Below are 27,849 nucleotides of genomic sequence, written 5' to 3' on the forward strand. Positions count from 1 at the left end.
TTATTGCTAATATTCATTTAAACAAAATTTTACCCAAAACAAAAAATTAGTTTATAATTAGGCTAAAACGACTAAAATAACTTTAGAAATAATGTCACATACGTTTAAAACTTTAGGCCAATTGAATGTTATTGAAAGTCTGCTGTCTGTCCATTAAAAGTAAAAACATACGTAAATAATGGTAATGTGATAAACGTAACTAAGTGTAGAATTAAGCTAATGTTTCTCGTTTTGTTGCTTAGCTTAAATGTTTCGTTATAAGTTTAATGCTTAATAAATGTTGCTTATTTAGTTCAAGGAATGTTAGTTTGTAAATAAACGAATAAAAAGTCTCAGATTGGTTGAGGTTATCTTTTCTTCATTAATTTCAGTAGCCTTTCATAGACATCTATCTATAATTATGTAACCTCTACGGTAGAGCGAAAAGGTCGGTTACGATGATTAGTTATCGATTTAGCATAGCAATGGTGTTAACTCATTTGCCAGTAGGTAAAGAATATAAATTAGTGAAACATGTGAAATTCATCAATTTATCACTCATCTCATACTCCACTAACGTACATGATATTTCGTTTGATAAATTTCATTTATGAAAGAAATTCCCTTGCCCTGTTTGATTTTCATGAAATTTGAAAAAAGTTTTTTGGCTGGGAGTGAAATTTCAAAAATGGCGGGAAATTGGATGGATAGTGAACAAATAAATCTCAACACATATTGTACATAAAAAAGTCGCTTTATTTATCTACAGTTAGGATATAAAATAAATTACATTCTTCTTTTTCTTAGGCTGCGGTGTTCGTGTGTACATATACTAAAATTATTTCCATTCAATTGACATCGAAACTATTGCACTTTGTTTTTTACAATAGAAAAGTAGCAAATAGGGAAAAAGTCTTACTATTGTACAATAGATGGCAGTGTGAAATTTTAACTACTCGCCAACAGATGGCGTAGCATATTGAGAACAACGCCCTCTATCGGCCGTTTCAAGTAAACGTTCGGTATCCAAGAACTACCTACTTAAATTACATCCAAGATGAATAGAAATATTTAATTTTAAATTATTACGTATACCACAATCATAGATACAATATATTATTACGTACAATTTTACAACCTTATTGCTAACATAATTAATTATTATAACATACATATACCCAGATATTAAACGTATAAGTAAATTAGTCTCATACATATCAGTAAACGCGTGTATCGAAGTATCGCCGTCTCACTGTAACGCTAAGATACAAATAGGTTAGAGCGAGACAGCAGGGCGCAATCTTCAAAAACACGAGTACATTATTGTCGGCAGTGACAAACAGTCCATGAAGTTGCTTACAGAAACTTTTAATCAGCCGGTTTATTCAGATCTACAACTTATCAAAAGTTTTTGCAATAACATTGTTATGATCGGTTCACATTGATTGGTACAAAATGCTTACAAAACAACTATAAAACACCTCCGTAAATGAACTAATCCAGCGCGTCATGTAATTCCACTTAATATCTGCTTCCGTTGTTTAGCTATTTTAGCGGTTATATCCCGTGTTACATAATCTCATTTTCACAGTTTTACACATACTCACTAGGAAATTTAAGAAATTATTTTTCTATTTATTAATTGTATAAAATGTATCAGTTAGCAGTTATTAAGAGGAATCACAGGTTCAGAAAATCTGTTAATATATTTTTATTTTGATGTGCGACAAAATAGTCGCAGCATTATCGTGCGACGAAAAGTCGCACTTTAGTCGTTCGAAACATCACTGCCGTCCTTAAACTATTACGTATTTACGTTCGTCACCGCCGCGCGTTTTATATGCTAAGACTAGACAAAGCGCGGCGCACAATCACACACTAGAATAAGTCGCACATTCCGTACGTATATCACATAGTCGTCGAGAGCTAATGTCTTGCGCGAGCCGCGGATGGCACTTTGGGGACCCGTATATACTGTTCGTTGCTATTGCTGCACTGGATTCTTTGTGGGGTACTATTTCGTTTCGCGTGATTTCATTATGAGAATTTGCGTACAGTTAGCCATCTTACAAATTGCATTTTAAGATTATTCAAATGTCAACTTACAAAATTACACCGAGATAGGTATAATGGTCCATTATTGACAGCTCTGTATAAAGGGTTTTATTTTGTCCTCAGTGATATTAGACTAGTTTTTAGTTTTGAGTCATTTTCTATTCTGTCGCAGTACATGTGAGAAATCTTACAGTTTCATACTTGAGGTCACTTTCATATTTCGGGAACGCACGAAAGTAAACTAAGCTATTCACTTATTACTTTCATAATTCATGTACAAAGGTTATCCGAGTCGATTTCATTGATTAAGCTAGTCCCTTCGAGAAGTCCCAGAATTAGACGGGTCCGTAGTCTGAGAGGGGCTGTGCGGAGCGAGCGGAGGGCGCGGAGGGCGCGACGGGCGGCGGAGCCAGCGTGGGCGCCAGCGAGGGCGCGAGCGGGGGCGCCAACGGCGGCACGAGCGGGGGCGCGGGCGCGGGGCCCGCCGCCTCGCGTCACACGGCGCCCTTCACAAGTGCGCGGTGGCCCGGCGCCCGTCCGCCGCGCCACACGCGCCGCCACGACTCCAGCGTCTTGCCAGACCAGATCCACACGCCCGACGTGATGCCGACCGCAAGCGCCATGAAGTACTTGAGCATGAGCGCGGAGTACATGGGCTTGCCGCCGCACGCGGGGCCGCACGCGACGCGTTTGAGCCACGCCTCACGGCCACCCGCCTCGTACGCGAAGCAGCCGATCACGACGCCGGCGGGCACGGCGTACAGCACGCTGAACACGCCGATTCGTATCATGAGCTTCTCCAGCTTGTCCGCTTTCGAGCCGGCGCCGACGCCCCCCTGCCGCTTGATCACTGAGCGTATTCTGAATAGAGACACGAAGCCGGCCAGCAGGAACGTCGCTCCGAGGGCGAAGTACACTATCAGCGGGGCGAGCACGTATCGTTTCAAATTTTCTGAAGACGTGTTACCCACGTAGCATATACCGGCGACTGGATCCCCGTCCACCGCTCCGGCGAGTAGCACCGCCACAGTCTTCGCTGCGGGTATCAGCCAAGCGGCCAGGTGGTAGTACTGGGCGTGGCCGGCGATCGCCTCGTTGCCCCATTTGAGTCCGGCGGCCAAAAACCATGCGAACGACAACACCACCCACCAAATAGACGACGACATGCCAAAGAAATATACCAGAATGAAGACTAGGGTGCAGGCACTGGGGCCATTTGACGAAGTTTTTAACAATGCGCCGTCACACGCAATTTCATCATGCCCTATGGCGAGCCGCGCGAGGTAGCCCAACGCGACCATGAAGTAGCAGGCAGAGAGGTACACGATCGGGCGCTCCGGATACTTGAAGCGTTGCGAGTCAATGATGAATGTGGTTAGAGTCATTAAAGTGGAGGCCGCGCAGAGGCCGCCCCACAGCGCGACCCACACCGCCGCGAACTCCTTCTCCTCGCGCGTGAAGAAGGCGCCGCGGCACGGCAGCGCGCACGCCGGCACGCCGCTTGTGGTGGCGCTGGCGTTGTGTAGCGTTCGCACGCTGACCAGCGGCGGCCGGCACGCGCACGCGCACTCCTCGCTTGTGCCCTCGCCCGGGCTTGCAGCCGGGCCGCTTTCGCAGTTTTTTGGATCCTTACAATGGTTTTTGTAGGGCCTTCGCGGCGGAGGCCGCGGCGGTTCAGGTTCTTGTGCGCGGTCGGTCTCTTCCATACAGAGGCGGTCGGGGTCTCCTTGACGCGGGAGTTTCTCGCAGGCCATCCGTTCGGGCCACTGGAAGCCGTATTTCTGCATGAGGGGGGCGCAACCGGCCCGCGCGCGCTCGCAGACGCTCCTGCAGGCGGGAAGGGGCTTCGGGTAGTCCTCTATACATATCGGAGTGTACACGGAGCAAAGGAAGAACTTCAGGTCGGCCGAGCATTTGATTTCTACGAGGGGCCAGTACTGGTGCACCTGGAATTGCAAATTTGGCTGTTAGAAGTGACATACAAATTACCCTACTTTTTTAATAGTACATATTTATAAACGTTTACTTGCGAAACTCATAATTAAGTTTCAATTACTAAACATTTTTCCTATAAAATGTAACTTATTTAAATTGTAATGCAAGGCGATTCGAACGTAATTCAATTTGAGATGATACCTTCCAAACCGATTCGCAATAGTAGCTTTTCGGATACATTAACGTATAAATTGAATAACAACATAAGTGTCCACAATTTATCCACATCCAGAATCTACATCGCAAAAATCCTGTTAATGACCCTGTGTTTTACGATGTAATAAATTACGACGCAATCCGTCGTACAGTCTCTGAAATTACAAGTAGCTATCGAGTTTCGTGCTTTAGGCGTGCACTACGCCCATTTGTTTCCTATAAAACAATACAGCGTTATGTCATTTACTTAAGTACTTAAGGTCTTTCGAACGTGCTTGGGGCTTACTTGTCTTCACTAACATGAACTAATATTCCTAGTATTATTTAGTACTGACCTCAAGTCCAGCCTCTTCTTGAGTATCATGGTCCAGAGCGTTCGGGAAGGAGGTGAGGTTGTACCCTATACCCCTGCACATGGGTATGGTGATCTCTTCACAGCGCGGCTGCAGCGCGCCGGCGCACGCCACGCACGCCACGCACGCCACGCCCAGTATCCACACGCCCCACATTCTTACTACACTAACCGCATCTGGAAAGATTGTTACATTGTTAGAAAGAAAGAAAGAAAGAACGTTTCTGTAACTAAGTAAGTAAAATTGTAATTGTAAGAAAAAATTAAAATAAATGAATAGAAAAAAATTCAGATCAATTTTCTTTTCTTTTGTTGGAAGTTCTTTCAAAACGGTATATGCAATAGTTATTAAATAGTCGCTAAAAAAGTTATAGTGTTTTATTTATGATGTCGATCTAAATATAGTCATATATTTGTAGAACCACAAAAGGGTAGCACAACTTGAATGTAGATTGTGTATTTTATGCAACAGTGAAGCACGAGTTTTGTAGAAAATTTTTTAGTGTAATTGTTAGAATTTTAGTAAACCTAAAACATAAATGAACTAATCATGTAGTAGTGTTTTATGGGACATCGTGGTATGTGGTTTTATTTTTGCTATGACATTAGCGTCTAATTTACCAAGTATAGTGTCATTATTTAATGTTTATTTAACGTTTTAATTTAATTCAGAAGATAGGTATAGCGGAATTTATATGTATTCTAAAAGTTTTTTTAAGAAGAAGTCATTTGTTTATTAGGTATAACGTCCGACGTTAGTCGAACGGCATTAGTTTAAGTAAATGACGTTTTTTATTTGGAAGCTGCGCACTAAATATAGCTCGATCATTAGGTAGCTGAATGTATTGAGACATTCGCCATAGACTAGACAAGTTTACGAGAGACTGCTAATGGGATGTGGCCTCTGAGAGGCAAGCTCATGTTGACGGACTCACGATGTTTTAGTTGTATTCAAAGTGCACGACATTAAACGGTATGTGACGTGATAGTCGAAATTAATATCAAATATAGATTCATTTAATTGGACTTTTTCTGTACAAAACATTGGAAAATTTCTACTTCCTGACAGACTCTAACTAACTCCATAGTTTCAATAAAATCCAATAATCACATCTACAACTTGCTTAATCTTCGACGAAGCGGACGTGTCGCGGCCGGTCCGGTTAATGTCTATTTAACGAGGCGCTGCACACGTGGCACTGGCACCAGATACGCTCGCGTTACGACGCTCTCGTCCTGTCTGAAATGCCTTGTGTACTTCCTCGACAAATTGCGAGAGATATCAGCTGTTTTGGTGTTTGCTTTGCGTGATCTTGTATTGGAATAGCTACATTGTGAGATTTATACAAGTTAGATGTGTGGAAAATTGCGTATAAGCATTTTAGATGGTTAATCGTTTTTCTTTTTTAATTTTTAAATGTAGCCATTTAGAGTAAAACAAATGCTAAAAGTATGTTACAGTTCTTAGGCGATTCTATCTGTTATATAAAAAAAAACGTCTCTTAGATTGCTTTTTATGCAACATTATTATTATGTAATAAACATATAAGCTGAGTGGACGTCGCACATCCGTAGTCTGACGCAATACAATGAATTTCAGTCGAACCCCAATACAAATAAACCCTCTGTGGACTTACGTATTCTATGCTCAGGTCACCTAGCAACATATCTCGAATATTCCAAGTATTAAAATTGCTTTAAAACGGTTCGCTTCCACTCCATGGGAGTTATATCGGGTGGTCGGATAATAAACAATGGTCAGTCATAAAACCATGCAGTTGCAGGGCTTGTGGGAGCTCGGCTAGGGCAGTGGGAGCATATTTAGAACGGGTTATATGCGGCTTACAGACGATATATTCTCAGTTTATTTAATATTTTAAATCATGATGCGCGTTCTGTTTATTTGTACAAGTGCATTTAAATAAATATTGACATAATTAGAGAAGCGACCGGGCGAGTTTAATTATCTGTTACCCTGGGGTAGATGTCTGGAATCTATGTTGAATCAATTTAAGTTTCAGCCAGAATCATAAGTAATCTATTATCATTTTCAGAACATACCATACAACAAGGTATTCTATAATTAAACTTTATTCTAGCCTAGCAAGAAATAGTTACTTTTAAATAGGTTTATTTGGGACAATTTATTAAATATTGAATAAACAATAACCTTATTCATTGTTCGTGGTTGTTATTAACTTTGCGTCATTTTACGCATATCTGAATAGAAAAAACATCACATGACTTCTTCATTATATTTAGGTAAGCGATATTATCATAGTTTAAATGTTTACGTTTAGTAAGCTGTTTTATGATTTTATGACTGCGATTATATAACAAAAATTTAGGTATTTTCCTCTTGTTTATTTGGTGCTCAATTGAAGTTTGAAAAATGTTTTGAAAGAAATATTCTTCAGTATTTTTTGTACACTTAATCTCAGGACCGTAAGATCATCAATCGCAAGACCGTAACCGAAAATAACTCTGTCTGTCTGTCTGTTACACTTTCACGCCTAAACCACTGATAAAACCAATTTTGATGTAATTTGGTATGAAGGTAGAACTGAACTTGGGAAAGGACATAGCATAATTTTTATTGCGAAAAAAAGGGTAGAAGGAGTTGAAATAGGGAGATAAAAGCGATATAAACGAATTTCACGCGGGCGAAGCCGCGCGCGGAAGGCTAGTTTAGCTATAAAATCTCTAGGAACGTAGTACGACAATGACCTGTGTCATACACTTGGACTCGAGTTCCAATAACATCAGTCAGGCGGCCACGTGAGTGGATTCCTTCCACTGGGAGCAGGGAGAGGTGAGAGTATTTCTGACAGGTTGTCGTTTGACAGAAACGTCCGGTTGAGGTTGACGGCCGATCAGCTGGCGCCGCGCCAACTGATTAAAAGCTTATAGTTCTGGGCGTGGGACAAGCCGCTGGAGTCGAGAGGTTAATGTGAGATATTACCTCTTAGCTAGCGGCTTCATATACGTAGATTTTACGTTATATCCTACCATTCATTGATCATATTCCTTCTTTCAGCTCCTTCCTCTAATACGTTTTCATAAATAAGAGATATACTTTATATCACTTAACACTTGAAAACTACAGAAGTAGAAAGGAATGGGAGGACAGCCGGCGATTAGAAAAAAACTACACGAGTTTTGCAGTCAAATGGTTATCCTACTAATAATATAGAAGCGAAAGTTTATAATTATGGTTGGAAGGATGTACGGATTCACTCGGAAACAGCTTATCGTATTTGTATGTAATTTGGTACAGAGACAGATTATAGTCTGGATTAGCATATATACTAATCCACCGCGTTAAAGCTAGTCATACATTATTACGAATATATGAGTTAACTGCAGTTAATTAGGACAAGTAAGTTAGGCTTAGAGTTAGTACTTTAGTTATTATTTCTTTCCGCATACGGCAAAGCTTTGGAACGATTTACCAGCTACGGTGTTCCCGAACAATTACGACATTGGGGCGTTCAAGAAAAGAGCGTATATGTCCCTGAAAGGCCGGCAAAGCACCTGTTACACCTGTAGTGTTACAAGTGTTTATGGGCGGTGGTGACCACTTAACATCAGGTGGCCCAACCGATCCTTTGCTTGCTCTGCCATAAAAAAATTTTTGATTAATACGCTTTCACCTATCCCTTACGCTACAGTGGAAGTAGTTAGGCCACTAATGAAAATATGTACAAACGAGCAATAGCCAGATTTGTCTTTATTGCGTTCTGTACAGAGTCAAACCGGGGTTAGGCTGTGGTTAACTTGAATTGATGCATACATGCCGTTCTACGTGTTTTCTCCAACAATTTCGAAACGGACGGGCAAAACATGTAGTCTCACTGATGCAGAATTAAATAATAAATACTAATATTTTTATACAGATCCAAGTGAAAAGTTTATTGTATTATGAAAGTTTTAAATATTATGTAACCAATTTTCCGCTTGCAGCTTTGCACGTCGTAAAAGGAAATTCAAATGGGAATGAGGTGTTTTAGCGCGTTAAAAACAACCTGATCATACTATAAAATATGTTGCGACGTGAAAGCTGGTCAAACCGACAAATGTAATATCACATATATAATATTCGTAAAGATTCGATGTAAATACTACATAGAAATAATAGGAGTACACTCTGTATTAATTCTATATGTTAATAATAAAGAAAAGTAAATTTTTTTAAAGATTTAATGAGACATTTTAAATAAGTATAATTTACATCCAATCAATACCAGCTGAAGAAAAAGTTCCGTAACGTTCACTAAAAATCATGTCTTTTGTTTAACACTTGACCCAGATGATAGGTTGAGCTGTTGTTGACTTGAGAGCCTCTTAGCTTCTGACTTCACAAGTGATGTTAAATACAAAATTGTCTTTGAAATTTTATTTGTATTTACACCGTCATAAAACATTCTTTTTATATGATACAGATTTTAGTTGTTGGATTTAGTGACTAGCTGTGACGCGCAGTGTCACTCGCGGACGAACCCACTGGAGAAGCAAGTATTTTTATAGTCCAAGATTTTTTATGGTACATAAGCTACATCACTGCAAAGCATCATCAACATTCGTTCAGTGGTTCTCGCGTGATAGAGCAACACACATACATCCATCCATTCTCACAAACTTTCGCATTTATAATATTAGTAAGAAATAGGATTATTCCTTTGTTGCGGTTTGTTCTAAATGGTTAAGATTTTAAGAATCTTGCAGTGTTATCGAAACTTCAATTCTTCCTCTAAAATTTATACCTTTATATTAATATTTCCATTTTTTTTCATCGAGTGTAATAGAAATAATCACGACCTACCAAATTCTCAATTTTGTAAATTATTATATTGTATTTCATTAATTATTCAAATATCAATTAATCGACTGTCCATCTACGTACATTACAAAGAATTCGCTTCACGTATTTGAATATGAAGCGAAACAACACAAAAACCTATTTACCCATTTCTTAAATTAAACTTTGCCGTCTACGAAGTGCGAACCGTAAAAAATTGTCGCTCAAATCTTTTATTACGAATGACAATAGCGTCTTTTTACGGCCAAAGTTTAACTGCTTATTTCTTTGTCACTTTTTTTGTTAATCGGAATGCAATTTTGGTAGATCTCTGTACTTACTGTGATTTATTTTTACAGGGAAAAGCTGTTCATTCTAACCAAAATAGGACAATAATTTTCAGAAATAGAATATTAAGCCGTTTAGTACACATCATCACTCGATGTCTATAACATAACTATCGGTCCGCTCCGGCTTCGCTCGTGGTACATATATAGCCTTCCTCAATAATTGGGCTATCTAACAGTGAAAGAATTTTTCAAATCGCACCAGTAGTTCCTGAGATTAATGAGTTCAAACAAACAACTCTTGAGCTTAATAATATTAAGTATAGATTGTAAGATAACTGAAAATTACTCAATAAATATCAATACAAAATATAAGCCAAATTATAAATGGAGATTCATCAAAGCAGCTGGTAAGTTTTCGTCACGCCTTTCTTCAATTTTTCTTTCGATAACATATAAAAAAACCTTCATAAAAGTAAATAAATGATGATACTAATACGTGATACAGCTCACGTTAGCCCACTGTATAGCTAGCCTACCCATATATCGATTCATTAGTTAAAACAATGACTCTCGTTATACTACTTCACTATTCATTATTTTATAAACATGCATCTTCGACTGCAGTACCTCTACACTTATACCTACCGATGTGTTTATTCTACTAGTATAAATGCATTGGTGGGTATAAGTCCGGTATAAAGTCCTACTGTATGAAGTTTATTTAGTGGCCGCCATTTTTGATTATTATTAGTAAATTAGAAACTACATGGTCTTAATGAGTATTCTGTTTTCATATCTATTTATAGTATCACGTCTTTCGATGAATAGCGAATCCATATCTCTGATTTTTTTTTATTTCTCTTCTATATTTAATTTGACTTTAATTAATATTAAAGTATATGAGCGAGTTACAAGTGAATTTATTATAATGACACTTTAGTGAGATTTCTAATTGCTTATTCATAAGTGCATAATATTACAAACTATAAAGAGATATTCAAAGCAAATGTAATGAACCATTGTTATGAATTACGATATTATCAACAGGTGATTCGAAGCGGCCATATTTTAAACGAGCCAGGTCAATAGTTTTGTAAACAATTTTGCGGTTAATTTAAACGAACGTGGGTTCAAAATGTATTTGGCAAATAATGTTGATTTGATGGTCATACAACGACAATATTTCGCATATGTATGTGTTGATAAAAATCTACCAATTTCAAAGTAAAAGTCGTTTATCAATATTTATTCAGATAATATTTCAAATAAATATCCCATTAAACTACGATTAAATATAACTTCATAATAACGACAAATACGTAATTTATTTTAAATTTATCTTTTAATAGGCCATCGTCATCCAATAGCTTACATTTTTAATTGCTAAGCCGAAGTCCCTCGTCGTTTAAAAGAATATAATACAAAAAATTATAATGGACATACCAATTAAATTTCTGCACGTTTTATAACATAATCTAGAAAGTACTAAGCTTTTATCCTCAACCTTAATGAAGATTAATCTCAGAGAAAACAAGACGTCTTTTCTTTCTGCATTCCTTTATTTGTTTAATTTTAATATGGCTTTGTTTCATACGCTTATTGTTGCGGTGTATATAATTACAACAGTAGGTTACATTCAACTCTGCGGTTTAAGAATTGTATTATCTAGATTTATGCATTTCGAGATAACGTGACCACCAGATAACCTAGCGATACTTCAAAACGTGGAATGAGATAAGTGTCTATTTTTAGATTAAATTCAATTACAAACTTGAATTTTTAGTTTCAAGTTATTTTAATAAGATACATTTTCTGTCGTTATATAGATATGGTAGTAATTACATTGGCAGTAAATGATTCAATTATAAATGAAAAGAAGAATAGAAATCTAAAATTAAAATAAACTTAACTTTAACGACGGAATGTACCTAACAATTATATTTTATAACATCCCAAATAAAAATAACTATTTCTTTTGTCCAACCAATCAAACAATTCGTCAAATCGGCTAAATACTCTCATTGAAATTGGCAAAAACACTTTCAGCAAAACAACGCAACTCTCAAATATTCCAAGTTGTAAAAACATAAAATTTAACTGCTTTATTCGCAACGCTTATTCGCGAAATTCACAAATTTTTACAACGTATTTACAACTTGGAATTGTCACGGACTGAATTATATTTAAAACAATGAGTTTATAGAATAGAAATATACCTGGGCGCTTTATCTTTCATCGCATTCTGGGAACAGGTGCGTCTCAAAATATCTGCCGGGACAAAAAATGCGATGCGGAATATTTGAGACATAACTATGTAGTATTGAATTTATAGTGTTATTGGTTAGTTATTTTGTTTATTCCCGCTTCTATTAAATCACCAAGTAAGTAGTATTTCTTGTGTTTATATTACGCGAGTATTACAGTTTATTTTAAACGCGATTTATTAATTATGTAATGAATAAATCCGTTAAAAATCTTCAATTTCTACACTAAGTAATAACTTTTTCATTTAGTCTTGCATACATCGTTTTAAGATTTACATGGCATTTTAAAGTATTATATTTATTCTGTTGGGATTTATTACAAGATGCTGGCATTTTATCTATGTAATTGTACATGCCTATATTTATATGATATGATATAGTATGAATTCTTCTTTATTTTTATATAGATAACTTGAAGAAACATCTAAATTGAGGATTATTATCCCAGAAAATATGAAACACTAACAATTTTAATGCAATTGCTAGAAAAACAGTCCTATATCAGAATAACGTGTATGAAATATCGCTTATATTATCTTAGGAGCATAAGTGATGTTTTGGGGAGACACTTTATTTTTAGCTCCGAGGCCCTTGTGCCTCTCATCATGTCCCGAGATCTGCTGAGGCGAGATAAAACCCGCATTCCGCCATTATTTAAAAACTTTCTCATATTTATGTATAACTGATGACGTATCGCATATTGTGTTAGATTCTTTATGTAATCTATAGAGACATATATACATTTTGTTTTAGTTTTTATACATGGTTTATTTAACCAACTTCTACTTAAATATATTTTACTTCAATTCAGAGGGTTGAAAATCTATTTATTGACTAGGTAAATTAATTTATTATTAAGCCTCGGATGAACAAAGAATATGTCAGTTTATCAATCGAAGACCGTTAACAATAAATATTTATTAAGAACAATAATAAAAGCTGGGCATAATTTACATAATTGTCTATGCTTACATTTCCACAGATGATGAAAACTATAATTAAAGCTTTCGAACGCTTCCATATAATAACTAACATCAAAATCCCGTGCGTTCGTAAATGTCACTCCCTTTGTTTCAAAATAGGGTCTTTTTTCATATCGATCGGGCCAGGTAGTCGGGTTGGGATGATTTATTACGGGCCTTGTTTGTCCAAATAATCGATGGCTCGCAAATTTTTCCTTACAAGCCATTATGCACCTAATGCTAGAGTGGGAGAGATGAGTTTACTTTGAGAGTAACGCTTGAGTCGAAAATTCCTTGGGCACAATTCTGATGGTGTTCGATAAATTGGAGCTTATTTACTTGTAACATAAATTGCAGTAGTTGAGCTGTCGGATGACCTTTTCACGTGCTATTATTTTTAAAACTGAGGTCATGTTCGGTTAAATTGAGCATCTTATAAACTGTTCTATATTGATATTCTGTATAATGTAATTTCAGAATTATTATAATACAATGAACCAAATTAAAAATGAAATAATATCTCTTGTCCTATTTTGAATGGCAGTCGGTCCCTTTTATGTAAATTAATTATCAATTATTTTAACCGAAGTAACAAGCCCAATAAAAATCTTATTTAAACCAGCATACCGGACAGTGAGATCCGATCATAAATAAAAAGTAGCCTATGCTTTAATCCAGACTATAATTCTATCTGCACGAAATATCATTTAGATCCCAACATCAGTTTATGCGTGAAAGAGTAACAAACTGTCACGTATATAATACTAGCTGCGCCCTGCGGTTTCACCCGCGTAAGTTCGTATCCCGTAGGAATATCGGGATAAAAAGTTGCCTATATGTTATTCCAGTTATCCAGCTGTCTACGTACCAAATTTCATTGCAATCGGTTCAGTAGTTTTTGCGTGAAAGAGTAACAAACACACACACACATCCTAACAAACTTTCGCATTATAATATTAGTAGGATTAGGTAGGAATTAGATTTTAGTCGAATTCAAGATATAAAAGATCACTCAATGCATAACGGTGGCAGAATTCCAGCGTTCGAGTCATACTTCCAATGTCATTAAACACAACCATTTACTTGGCAGACTACAATTTCTCACAAGGGGTGTCCCCTCACCCCTCCTAATGTAATTCACCTCTTTTGACCCCTTGTTGCTACGATATCGCGTTAAGCACTTTAATGCTTTGTTGGATTTTATAATGTCGAATACGAAATCTCGCGAGACATCAGTTTTATAGTGACTTTGAAATGAACCCACAAAACAGTAGCAGAGTATTGTTATAGCATTCGAAAGAGTACTCATGAGCCTACTAAATAAATGACGTCAAATATTATACGAAATGCTCTCAAATTGCCAGGCAAAGCCGCGTTCCCACCGCTGTTTTAGCAATATATTCGCAAAACGCCACCAATAATTATAACGAGCCATTTCCATAATTAATGGCACGCTAATGGGCAAACAACCCGCCATAAATTTTATAACAAGCCTGTGAAATTTCACGTGTGAATGCGACGATATCCACTGACTTGTATTGGTAGTTTTATTATTAACATAAATCTATTTGTGAAGTGATATTACAATCTCTGTTTCGTAAAAGTAACACTTATTGCGCGATCACATTTTCCAATACAAATTTTCTGTGTCTGATCCTTTTTAGTTATCGTTATAGCAAGACTACTTTAGTACCTAACGTGGGTTATTCTACAAGATTCCAATGTTTCACTTATTACTCTGCGCCCCGCGGTTTCCGCCGCGTAAGTCCGTATCCCGTAGGAATATCGGGATAAAAAGTTGCTTATATGTTATTCCAGTTGTCCAGCTGTCTACGTACCAAATTTCATTGCAATCGGTTCAGTAAGTTTTGCGTGAATGAAAAACAAACACACACACATCCTAACAAACTTTCGCATTTATAATATTAGTAGGAAGTAGGATATGGTAGAAAGGAAGTATTACAAAACAGAATAACTTTTACATTACGTTAGTGAAGACACAAGAATGTTTGTGTGTATTGAGAAAGAATGACTTATGGAGAAGCTGGTGCCAGTCTACACAGGTAAATCTATAGCTAATTTTATATATATTCGCTTATAACTTAGTCCATATTGCATAAATCCATGTAGAAAGGATAAGATGTAGTAAACATTATTGTTATAATTTTACAGCATTGCTTGTCCGAACATCAGCATTTATCTATATAACGAATTCATCTGTCGAAATTCAGTACTGGAATCAAGCAGCCCCGTAATTTCGTATTTATAAAATCAATGTTGAGAAATTTGTGGCCGAGAGGCAGGCGTTACTACGGTTTGGCAAAAAGGCGCGGGTTCAAGTCCCGCCTCGTGATAAATTTTCTTCTATATTAAAAAATTCCGCATTATTGCATTTGAATGCTATAAATACTATTACTAACTATAAATAATACTACGAACTCAAAATAAAATGTAGGTTGTCAGTTTTTTTTATAGCATCGATACCGGTTCGCTTATTCGCGCTAGCCAATCTTGCCTTCCTCAACGAAACGTGGCTGGGTAAAAAGCGCAAAATTTGTCAAACTGATAAGCGTTATCAACGTTATCACTCAATCTGTAACAAGCGTAGTCGTGTAATAGCGCTATTTACAAGTTTACGACGTGTCTCGAATCCGCGTCATTGTTTGTGAATGTTCAGATTTATGATAGCGCATAATATGAACATTTTAATATATTACTCATATTTATTGATTTGTTACAATGATTTCATTAATTATTTTGATTTAGGTGGGTAGCAGTGACTATTCCGAAGTTTATATTATGTATTTATTTATAGATACGCTAAGTATTTTTATTGACACAGAGATTGTTTTATATAAAAATAAATATTTAATAGAATTTTAATATGAAAGGTTAAAATATTTTATCTGAGGTGCGGTTTTCATCCTAGCATATAAATTGTTTAACCTCACAAACATAAAAAGATAACAAACACTTCACATTAAACATCACAAAAAACGACCATCAAAATCGCTTCACCCAGTAATAACTTATGAGATAACAAACATAACGAAACAGTAGAATTGATAACCTCCGTTTTTTGAAGTCGGTTAAAATATCCATCGAATCATCTAGATTGAAACATTCCCTTCAAAAGTGTAGTTCTGTTATCAGCAAGTCACTGTTATCTCTTATCAAGTGCAATATCAATAAATCATCGACTATCTCATTGTAATTAAACACTGCTATCAGCGTGCCACCGCGTTTTGGACACTTCTTGAGACAGCTCGACTGTGGGTACAATGTGTAAATAAAAACTACACTATATCGGCTCGATCCTGCGGCTTTACTCGCGTGTTATCTGCAGTATCTTAGTGTGTATGGTTTTCTGTACCATTAATTGCAGAAAATTACGATTTTGTTAAAAATGTAACTTAAAGAATTACTTATACAACAATTTGGTGATTGATCATCATCATCATCAGCCCAAATATGTTCCCAAAGCCGGGTCACAGGCCTCCTATGAGGGTTTTAGGCCATAATCCACCACGCTATATACGTAATATATTTTCCGACTGAATTTTACAATTTATACAGATTACTATTCGATGAGATGACCTAAAAGTTTGTCGAGTTTATATTTATTAATCTAGCCTTTTTTGATTTATTAACTTTTAGTTACTTTAAAACACAATTTATCAGAAAGCCAATTAAAATGCATGAAGCACACTTCACAAGTAAAACATAAGATTCTTATCGCATTAACGCAAACAGAATAAAGGGAAGAACAATTGAAATCTCGCGATCTACGAGGAAAATATAATATTTGCTATAACATAAAACAAATACGAGCTAACAAGACGTTTATTTGTATTGCTCGACGTTTTATTGATGCATTATCTCACACGAATATGATACGTAAAATCACATCAATCACACGATGATAAACTAACACAAGAGAAGCAAAATTACTTCCTTTCATTACGATTCCTCCATAAATATAAATTAACCCTCTAAAATAGTGTTATAATATGTATATACTTAGGATATTTATTTTAACACTTTTATTACACATTAATTATTATAGAAAGAAGAAAAAAGAAAAAGAAAATATAAACAATAGTTAAAGATAACGTATAACGGGGCGGCCTTATCACTTTAGAGTGATTTCTTCCAGGCAACCCCTTAGGTAAAGGATAAATATTAGATGTACAAAGGGAGGCAGAATAATATTTACTATATACAAAAATGAATATATAAAAAAAGATTGCTAAAAACATATAACAGCTTATTTTGATGAACATTTTATAGCCGTAATTTTAATATTTTTAAAGTATGGTATTGTAACCGAACGACTATTTAATATCAATGAAACATTAATGATGAAGGATTTTTATCACGCAGTAGGTATCACAGCATAGGTGGTCTCAAGAGTCAAGACATTTAGAATCCGATTGAAGGTTGTTTTATATGCATATTACTATGCTCACATTATTTATATATAAATATTGAATATACAAACGAATGTCGCGATTTAGTTATAGTGAATAAATATCTCACATTTTAAGCAATCTATTATTGAGATTATTTTCACAAAGTTTTAACCATTTAGGTACTTTATTATATTGATAGATAGATAGATAATTCTTAATTGCAAAAATTTACAGAAAAATATAGATAAACACAAACAAAAAAGGGAATATGCACATATACTTAACTATAACTATAGACTATATATAACATAGACTTAACGCTAGGTAGCAGCGATCTCTTCCAGACTACCATCCTACTTCCAGTAGGAAGTAATAAGTATATTATTATAAATGCGAAAGTTTGTAAGGATGTGTGTGTGTTTGTTACTCTTTCACGCAAAAGCTACTGAACCGATTGCAATAAAATTTGGTACGTAGACAGCTGGACAATTGGAATAACATACAGGCAACTTTTTATCCCGACATTCCTACGGGATACAGAATTACGCGGGTGAAACCGCGGGGCGCAGCTAATATAAAACAATAGGAGAAACATTCTAGAAGAGGAAGGTTAGGAAAAAGGTTAGGAAAGTAAAAATTAAGGCTTTAGATAAGAATAATAGCAATTTCTGTTATATATACTCATACACTGACTTATGTTCAGTATATATTACATATGAAAAACAACAATACCCAATTAAATAAATAAACTAATATTTTAAGCACACCTCTACATAATTTGCATTAATCGACAATAATTAACCATAAAGTGCAAACTAGAGCATACCATAGATAAACTGATTTAAATAGCGTTACGTCACCACATATTTGAATCTAATTGGCGCCAACGAGAGGTATGTGCTGACCTGGTTTCATAGCATTCGATCGGCCATATCGAATTATGGTAACATTACATATGGAGTAGTATTAAGTGTTACAGAGGATATATATCATTAAATTTTTTTTTGAAAAGCTAATAGATTTAGTATAATAGTAGACTATACTATAATAGTAGACTTTATAGACTCAATTAATTGTATCATTTGCTCTTATACAGAGTATACGTAAGGAAATTATTTAATCAGGATAATAAGAATAGCTTGTGACATTATTGTATTGTCACCGATCTACACCAATATTATAAAGAGAAAGAATTTGTATTGTTGGTTTGTTTGTTTGTAATGGATAAACTCAAAAACTACTGGACAGATTTTAAAAATTCTTTCACCATTAGAAAGCTGCACCTTCACTGAGCGACATAGTGATAGGTGTTTTTACGACTCATCTCAGACACTAGTCCTTCACAACGTTAATACTACTCAGTAGTTTAATGATTGTGAAGGACAGAATTTTTATTTTTATTATTCATATGATCTGGAATTATTCAGAGTGTTCTTAACATGATCACGGACAGAACACGGGCTTTTGTCCAATTGTAATGCAAATATGAACACGCCCAATCTATGAAACTGAAATACGCTATATATTTAGTAGTTCAGTTTATTATCACCAATGCAGTCAGCAATAATCCCACCATACGTCAAATTATAATAAATTAATCTTCGCGAACGGCTCAAGGCTCGCTGAAGATTGATCGTCTGATTAGGTTCACGTTATTATCAATGATACAACTGCTATTTGTGTTCACGTAGGTTCAAAGGCTTGTCATACGTGAGGGTTTTGTCTTGGGTTCGATCCAGTTTGTATAGGGTTTCCCTAAATATCATTATTCATAATTTCAGTTGAATTTTAGTTCCAATTTTGTACATATCCTTTATTTTTTTGATGTTTTTTAAAGAGAAATTGCAATGTATTACGTTATCTTCGATCATTTTAGAATTAATTATAATAAATATATAATGGTCGATAAGATTCTTATTCTTTAACTACCACATTTTCATCATTGTCATATTGAACAATATGAGAATACATAACTCGTCAGATGTCATATGAACTGTGCGGCTAACGTAAAAAAATGCTACTAATTAATAACCTCCTGTTTCAAAGTAGGTAAAAACATTTCAGAGTGTTCGTTTCGGGACAAAAACATGCTTGTAACGGTATTTCACCGTTAACCACCGGATAAAATATTCAATATAATAATATTGATTCAGCCGCAATAGACGAATCGAAAAGATCCCAATTGAAATCCAAATAGCTTCATATGTTAAAATAAGTCATAAATTCTACGCCCAGTACCATCCGTTTACGAAACGAGTCATTTTTTTCAATTCAATAAGAAATGTTTAGGCTGCGTGTGCACGAACGACTGTGCGTCTTTTAAGTGAATACATAGCTGTTAACTATACGTGTACATTGTAGCTTTCAGATGGTGTATGCAAAGGTTTTTTTTTTAAATGTCCCTTAGTGTAATATAAATCAGGGAAATATATCGAAACATTGAAAAATTCTATAAACATTAGACAAGTTGTAAGGTCCCTACAATTTTTAAAAATATATGCATTGTAATGAAAATGTGCGACTCTTAGAAATCGTCTATATTTATTGATCTTAAATTTCAAGGCGTATGTAAACTTACGTGTACCAATTCCTCACTTGAAAGTATGCAGCATTCCGACAGTCGACTAATCGCACAACCACATCAGCCTTACAGTCGATGGGTGGCCGAATGCCGTGCATGTATAAATAATTTGATAAACGAAGGAGACGCGCCCAGCGGGCACCTCGTTAATATACATAACGACTGGACATATGGGGTTTACTCGAAAAGCGGCAAAAACTTACCCTCACATAAGACGTAGCGTAATGTAATATTTTAATTGTGTTGCCACTACGAGAATCCGATTACATCAAAATACAAAATTAAATGCTTCTTAATTTAAATTCTGTTTTTGAACATAAGTTATCGCGCTGCTGCTGAGCCGTTTCAAAAAGTGGCTTTTGAACTTTTACAAAGTGTTTGTACGCTACTGGGAGACATGCGAAAAATAAGTGCCGGTCACCAATTCAAGAAGGAATATGCATATTATATATACATAAATATAAATGTATTCCAACATTCAAGAAAAAGTGTTCCCTGACATAAAGATATGCAACGCAAATGGTACGGTTGCTCTTTGTTAAAAACCTTTTGAAATAACTAAATGAAGTAACTGATTGAAAGGGTTCTGTTTACGAAGAATAACTATTATGAAATTCTAGTATTATATATTCCCCAATTAGGCAAGCCTACGTTTCTTTTCTTGATAAATCATTGGAGAATTCAAACCAAAACAAATGAGTTCAATTTAGTTGAAATCCCATGGTATGTGGAGTGGGCAAGCGCGCGACAATTAAGCCACTAAATCGTTAAGCAAGTACGATACATAATATTTCCCCACTAAGGGAGGTTATACAAATTCCTTCAACTTTCTTACCGTCAAAGGCACAAAGCCTGCGCACAAAGGGATCCCTGAGGGCCCGCACCGTGCAGTCAATGGAGCAATTACGTTGGGCGTTTTAAAAGTATCCTAAGTGACAACTACCTTCAAACTTGTTTAGGGAATGTTCCTCTGATGATGGAGTTTTTAAAGTGAGGAAAGATATCTATTGCCTTAGCCTGATATTATAATGCTACGACGCCTTTCATGTTTTGGTGCGGCATGGCAGAACTATTTGTTAATTACTTGTTTATTTTGGTATGTTTCTTTTAAACGAAATTTTTAAAGAATTTTTTTATCGCGATGTGGGATTTGAGCCGAACGCCTATCCTCTTGGGACACCCGAGTTCCTTTAAAATACGCAGTCTTCAGAAGTCGACAGTAGTCTAACTAAACAGAATATAAAATAATTCTCATTACCAAATCATTAACGTATGCAAAATGCTTTTAAACAAAACAAGACAGCATTACAAAGTAAAGACATATCGGTGTCCCTTTCATTTATATAGCGCCTTAAACCCCGTAGTGGAAAGAAATAAAAATTTTGTCCCAATAATGCAAGTCATTTCCAAGAAAAGATCGGAAGACGTACACCCCAAAGGTGACGATTTTTTCCGAAACGGGTTCGGTTTGAGCGACGCTTTAAATGTCGAGCGAGAATAATTCACGGTACGTCTCCTCAACATATAAAAACAAATGTGAATAAATTTGTCCGTCCGCACAAATCCGAATTTATTTACTCGTTATAACGCTGGGTGTACACGCGTGTGATTTTTCTGTTGCGCATTGTAGTCGGGTGTGAACAGGTTTTCTAAACAACTTACATTTATTTGAGATCACATTTTATCTTGATTTTTACTTTTCCTTTAGATTAAATAACTTGAAAATCGAAGTAGCATATGATTATAAAAATACTGTCAAATAATTTTTAATAAGGGCCGATAAATATTTGCTATTTATTACACTGGACATTGGCGCAGTCCCTCTGTTGGGTGAAGCCATTAACAAAGAGAAGAAGAAAAAGTAAATATCTGCTAGTTAGTGTGTTTGTCACTATTCTATTAAATTAGATTCTATTGCACTACAATTTAAACGCGATAACAACACAACATTCACAACTAAGGTTGGTGTTAAAATAAGGCTGTGTGTACACACCGCAGCCCAAATGTAAATGATACACGTATAATGCAACATTATAATGCGTTTACAAATTAGTGAACAGCAATAAATCCGAGACAAACAGATCTTTGTTCGGGGCGTGAATGGGACACCGATGTTTGGTCGGTCAGTGAACCGCGAGCGCTAATTACCAATACCTGCAATTAGGAGGTGTTAGGTTATTCATTTTAAATCCACATAGACATTCATTCTAGGGTTATCTAAAATACTGGTTCGTGATAGCTACTGTTTTAGAATGTGTTTTAAATTAATATAGATGCTAGTTTGTTGAGCGGGTTTTATGTTTAATGTTTAAGAAAGAAAAACTCAATGTTTCATATTAACATGATTTTGTACACAATGTGTATGTGTACATAGCATGTCATGCTATGTACACGATGTATAAGATATATAATTTTTAACAATAAACTAAACGTAAAGTTAAATATCTATAATTCAACATGATGCGCAAGATTTCTCTCACCTATTGAAACGAATGGATTCCGTTCTCAAGCTTGTGTCTAAATATCACAATGAGGAAAAGGCGACTTTTCAGCCACACAACATCCACATTAATGGATGACGTAGGTTCACTGTCTTTCCAGTGTATTTTCCTTGTCAGGCCGTGTCTTTAATCTTTATTATTTATTGAAACTCTACCATTTAAGATATCAAACAAACCTAATCAATTTTTTTATACAATCGGAAGCGCAGATAAGGTCTACTTGGATGTACTTCTACCTAAAAGGTGCCTATTTACCGTGGCGATGAAGAGGTCCAGGTAGTATTGGTCAGGAAAAGTGGTAGCAAGGAGAGAAATATACTCAGTCTGCTACTAATATCATCAACTATACAATAAAACACAAAAAGAAACAGAGAATATGATATGAAGGACATTATAAAACCCACAAACGATGTATTTTTATATCAAGCGTAACGTTAGATTATGTTATATTTATTTTTATTTGTCTAGCTCGCAATATACAGACATTGTTCAATATATATCTAATAAAGTGCTACTGTATTAGATTTACGCGACTGTAAAACGGTAAAAAGCTTCTCCGTTGATTTTATCGTTATTGCTATTATATATTTGCCAACAAGCTGTGTTTAGTTTACGCGTAATATATTGTAAGATATTTTAATCTTATATATTGAATGTTTAGCTTGGAGAAATAAATCGAAGTTGATGGATTAGTCGACGTTTTATATTTTCTTAACGTTGTAGTTTAAACTAAAGTGTAATTTTTTATTCCATGGAATATTACGTTAATATTTTAACACTGTCAGCTATCAGCGTCGCAGTAGATATTAAAAACAAAACTATCTATGGTATTGAAATTCAAACTCGGAATGGGATTTTAAAAATGGAACTCAGATTTGAATTACAGCCGCTAATGGAAGCATTTACAAAATTATTTGTCTCTAGTAGTAGACAACATTCGCAGCCCGGGCTCCAATAATAAAATAAATCCATTCAACTTTACAAGCACTTTTCAACTTTCCACCGGTTCGTACCAAGTATTGAGAAGTGCTGTCAAGAAAATAAAACGCCAGTTTTTGTGAATTTTTGTACACTTTTTTAAGTGTGTTTTCGAGTGCCTAGACAGATGTGATTTTGTGATAAACTAATTGACTACCAACTAGCCTCTCACAACCACTTGCATTAGCGCTACGCAAATGAAACTTGTTATTTGTAGATTAAGCATTTATTGCAGTTTTGTGTTAAGAGTAGGTATTCGCAAGGAAAATGGTTCCATATTTTTTAATTACGAATTAAGTATAATATTATTATATGTATAAATGTATCATTAGAATCATAATAACAAATAGGTTTGGACAGCCAAGAAATTAGCAATATCTTGAACTTGACTCCAGTTTTAAAATTTGAATCTTTCAAAATCATTTCAATATAACGCGCGTACCGTAAAATCATATTCACTACGGTTTCCCGCACAAACAAATATCGTTCAGAAATAATAAAAACCTACTACCGTATCGTGGGCGTAAATACTTAAGTATAGTGAACGACCCCATAATTAACGCGCTTGACACTCAAACAATCTCGCATTAAACATACGGACATACAGACAATAATAATAAATTACAACCGCTATGAATGCGAGCTTTCAACACTCGCAGACGTCCATTTATTCGTGATAAAAAGCCGAATTATAATACGATATTTGCTTAGTAAATGCAAAGTCTAATTCAAGTGTTATGGCGTATAAGATTTAGACTCATGCAGCTTTGTAATGTCGCTTTTATATTGTTATTTCTGTGTTTGATATTTTAGTAAATATTGGTACATATTGTCAGAGGTTTGTCAAAAATTTATTTAACAGTTGACTTTAGTAAGCATTTTCCTTGTTGTGTGTAAAATTTTAGTTGTTTTAATAAATTCATGTTTCTAAAATTACCAATTATTTTTATTTATCTATATTATATAATGAATGGATATGCCTAATTGTTTTTACAAATAATCGCACTCGGGTTTATTAATATTATATTTGTACATTTAATTTTTCTTTTAAGATAAATAAGTCTAGTCTGGAGCCAGCATTATATTCCCGTCGGTGGCAGAATAGCCGTCCATAAAAATGAAATCTAAAATAGGTATGTCTGTCCTTACACCGCGCCCCACGAGGATTCCTGCAGAATATCTGTTATTATTATATTTTAAAAGATGTCTCGAAACTCCATGCAATGCAATTACAAGACATTCTTTTAATAACAATCTCATATTTTATTTAAATGGTAAGGATGGGGAATATCGTGTATTGTACAGAAGAAAGCAAAAGTTTGTCCATATTTATATATAGCAAATAAACAAGATGCACATTTTAGATAATTGGGAAATTACAAGTGATTTAAATTTAGTAATACTAACAATTAATTTAAAAACAAATTGAACAGGTTTTAAAAATAAATACTCAAATGGAGCCGTCTTGTTTGTATAGTCTGTCCGAGGGTAGGTAAAGTTTGTTAAGTTTTATGTTAATATATTGGTCATTTCAAATATCGCATAATATTTTTTTTTATAAAACGAGCGTAGGCATTGTCATATGACGGTACAACATCGAAGAAGAGTTGTAAATAAAGACGTGAGTCATTCGGACGCTCGTTAGTTATTTTCGACTTGCAAATGAGAAAGTGCATCAGCTATAAGCTATAGCTAGGTTAGCTTCAGGTGCCGAGTGCAACGCACTCCAGCTTACGTTTATTTCTTTGCTGCAACGAGTATCCGGTTGTTTCGACCATAAACTATTTTATACTTTTTCTTACGTTGACTTTTGCGATCCGGCCAGTTGTAATGTTTATGTTCACACATTTAAATTTTATTCCATTTTCGAAATCTTAGTGCAATGCAAGGATTTTATCGATAATAATCCAAACTGTTTAGATATACGTACCTACTTTATTGTCGGGATATTGATGAAATCGAAACTTTTATATTAGAATAAATAAATTTAATTGCATAGATTAAATCTTGGAAAAAAGTTTACCAACTATTACTGTTGTTTTCAATAACACGTTCATATAAAATATAACTTATTAAATGCAAAGTTATGTACCTGGCTATCGCACGCTACCACTTATCGCCTCAAAACAAATCCTAGCGCCTTATCAAGCCACACGTAAATACGTCAAATCAATACGATAACTCACCTCTTTGAGCGAACTCTGAATTAAATTCACCGCACAACACAATTCCACAGTCACACTATCTCACCGTCTTCTAAAACACCTAATTGAAACCATGTTATCATTTAAAAGTATCGATCAGTCACACGCGTTTGGTCGCTCCTCCGCGACGCTTATATTTACAGATGACTCCTTTTTAGTTCCTGGAGATCGAACACGCGATCGCACTCTTGTGTTTTTTATTTTCTCTACAGGTAACGTTGTATAGAAGCATATAGTTATGTCACTGATCAGCTGAGCGTATGTTTCAAACAATGCACCGAAATAATGGTAAATCCAACACCTAACATGTACTAACACCGCGACGCGCGGAGAGGGACTGATTCGTCGAATGAGACAAATGAATGAAGGGAGCGCGGGGCTCCGCTCGGGGTCGGAGTGTGTACAACTTTACAACGCCACTAGATGGCGTTACGAGATCGCTACCGTGTTCCAATATTGTTTGAAGTGCGTGCCTACCTACGTGCAACTCCAATCTCCGATTCTAAATTAGGGAAACGTTTCCAAATTATCCAAACGGAACGTTTTATCAAATTCCTCTCAACCATATCCGAATTTAATTTACGCGAATAGAGAATTCTTCGTGACGGAAATTAGTGTGTACATTGCATTACTTTGAGTGAATTCTGTTTGAAATCCAGTGAAGAGTGCTCGGGAAATGTAAAAATTCTATTAAACTCGAGATTAGGAACCGTAATCACGAACGAAAATCGATTTAAGTTTGCGGAGGCTCTCTACATTGGTATCTGGAGGGTCGATCAGATAGAATTCATTTTCGATCGCACTCCCCTTGATAAAAATAAAGGGAACGACATTGGGCGAAAGCTACAGTAAAAGCGTCACTTGTTAGTTTGTTTTCCAATTTAATTGAACGGAAATGAGAATCGTTCTCAATACAGAGTTGTTTTATCTCGTAAAAGACTGGTTGATGTGATTTTAATTATAATTTTATAGTTTGGGACAACGGTAAAGGCTGGTCCTTAAGACCACCACTTTCGGAGCACTCATATCTCAAAGAAGTTAAGATATATATAAAAAGCAAAAAAAGAAAATAGGGTTACATATGACATCTTCACACTGACAATACAAATAAATGTTAAGTGCATTATACATGATCCCCCAATATCGGTCATCGTTCAATAATTGATTTAGTCTTGCGTGGGCACAATAAATCAGCGCGTTATCTGTCCTATCGCCTCTATTGTTTATGACCAGCGTATCATCTGTCATATTCCACAGACAAGGGTTATTTACGCGCCAATAACGCATCTCGAATACTTGTTCATTGGGCGGTTTTACGTAGTAAACAACGAGTGTTGTTTGAACGTCATCAGATCTATCGATCTTCTCTTCTTTAATTTTAATACATTTAAGTTTGGCTCTTTTTAAAAGGGAAACCCCGTAAGGTCACTTTTGATTTTACAATGTCAAACTACTAAAATATAATGAATAACCTTTGTGATTGATAAATAAAAAATCAAATGGTAAATTAACTTATGATTGTTAAATTTTTATATTTTTCGTCTGAACTTCAACACCCACTCATTCCTTACACACCCAGGCTTTAATAACTATAAATATAAAAGCAATATTTCTATATCAGGCGAAAACTGACAACATTTTTAGCGGCCATTTTTTAATATTTGGTCTACAGGGAAATCAAATTCATGGCCTACTTGAGTCAGCTACGTCTCAATCGGAGCAATGAGAATAAGAAAAACAACTTGGACCAACAAATTTTGATGAAAACGTAAAAATTTTGTGAAATAAAAACTTATAAATAAAGTCAATTCATTCTGGCATCAGACGATTACATAAAAAATAAAATTTCGTAAGTGTGATTCATATTATTTTTACGTTTATAATTATAAATTAATATACAATTAGAAAATTTATAAATAAACTTAACCTCAAACAGTGCAATGTGACTTATAAATTATAATGATTTAATTGAACGCAATACTGCGGGTTTATTAAAACCTACAGATAATTTAAATTACTGCTAATATTAATCAATATTTTCTTAAATAAGCGCAAATAAACCTCAGTTGACATTAGATAAGGCGGCCGATATAAATGGCGCCATTTTATCGCAAGCCAAGAGCGACAGGTTAAAAAACATGTTTTATTTATATAACTCATATTTATGCAAATTGAAAAAGCATTAACATTTCTCAATACATATATTTCCACGAATATTTTTGACACACACAACAATGCCAGGATATTCGCTGGGTTTCGTTACAGCTTAGCTTATGAATAATATGTATAAATTCATACGCACACTTTTATAGTCTGTTTTAT

The 27,849-nt window shown here is 35.2% G+C and overlaps 1 protein-coding gene across 1 annotated transcript; it reads right to left on the reverse strand.

Annotated features, from left to right (window-relative positions):
• Nucleotides 1-727: 727 nt before the first annotated feature.
• Nucleotides 728-25,861, reverse strand: LOC119840744 (frizzled-2). The gene is made up of 3 exons (XM_038367468.1): nt 25,510-25,861; nt 4,521-4,714; nt 728-3,980 (listed from the first exon to the last, which is right to left on the reverse strand). The coding sequence occupies exons 2-3, from the start codon at nt 4,692-4,694 to the stop codon at nt 2,529-2,531; spliced, it is 1,626 nt and encodes a 541-aa protein (XP_038223396.1). The 5' UTR covers nt 4,695-4,714; nt 25,510-25,861; the 3' UTR covers nt 728-2,528.
• Between the last annotated feature and the right edge of the window lie 1,988 nt (nt 25,862-27,849).

The sequence above is a fragment of the Zerene cesonia genome, chromosome 7 (assembly GCF_012273895.1).
Source record: "Zerene cesonia ecotype Mississippi chromosome 7, Zerene_cesonia_1.1, whole genome shotgun sequence".
Lineage (NCBI taxonomy): Eukaryota > Metazoa > Arthropoda > Insecta > Lepidoptera > Pieridae > Zerene > Zerene cesonia.

What these genes read in the sequence shown, in the direction of transcription:
- LOC119840744 (XM_038367468.1), bottom strand. Translation starts at nt 4,694, where the DNA reads ATGTGGGGCGTGTGGATACTGGGCGTGGCGTGCGTGGCGTGCGTGGCG. An exon ending in AAGAAGAGGCTGGACTTGAG is followed by an intron (nt 3,981 to 4,520) that starts GTCAGTACTAAA and finishes TTGCAATTCCAG; the next exon opens with GTGCACCAGTACTGGCCCCT.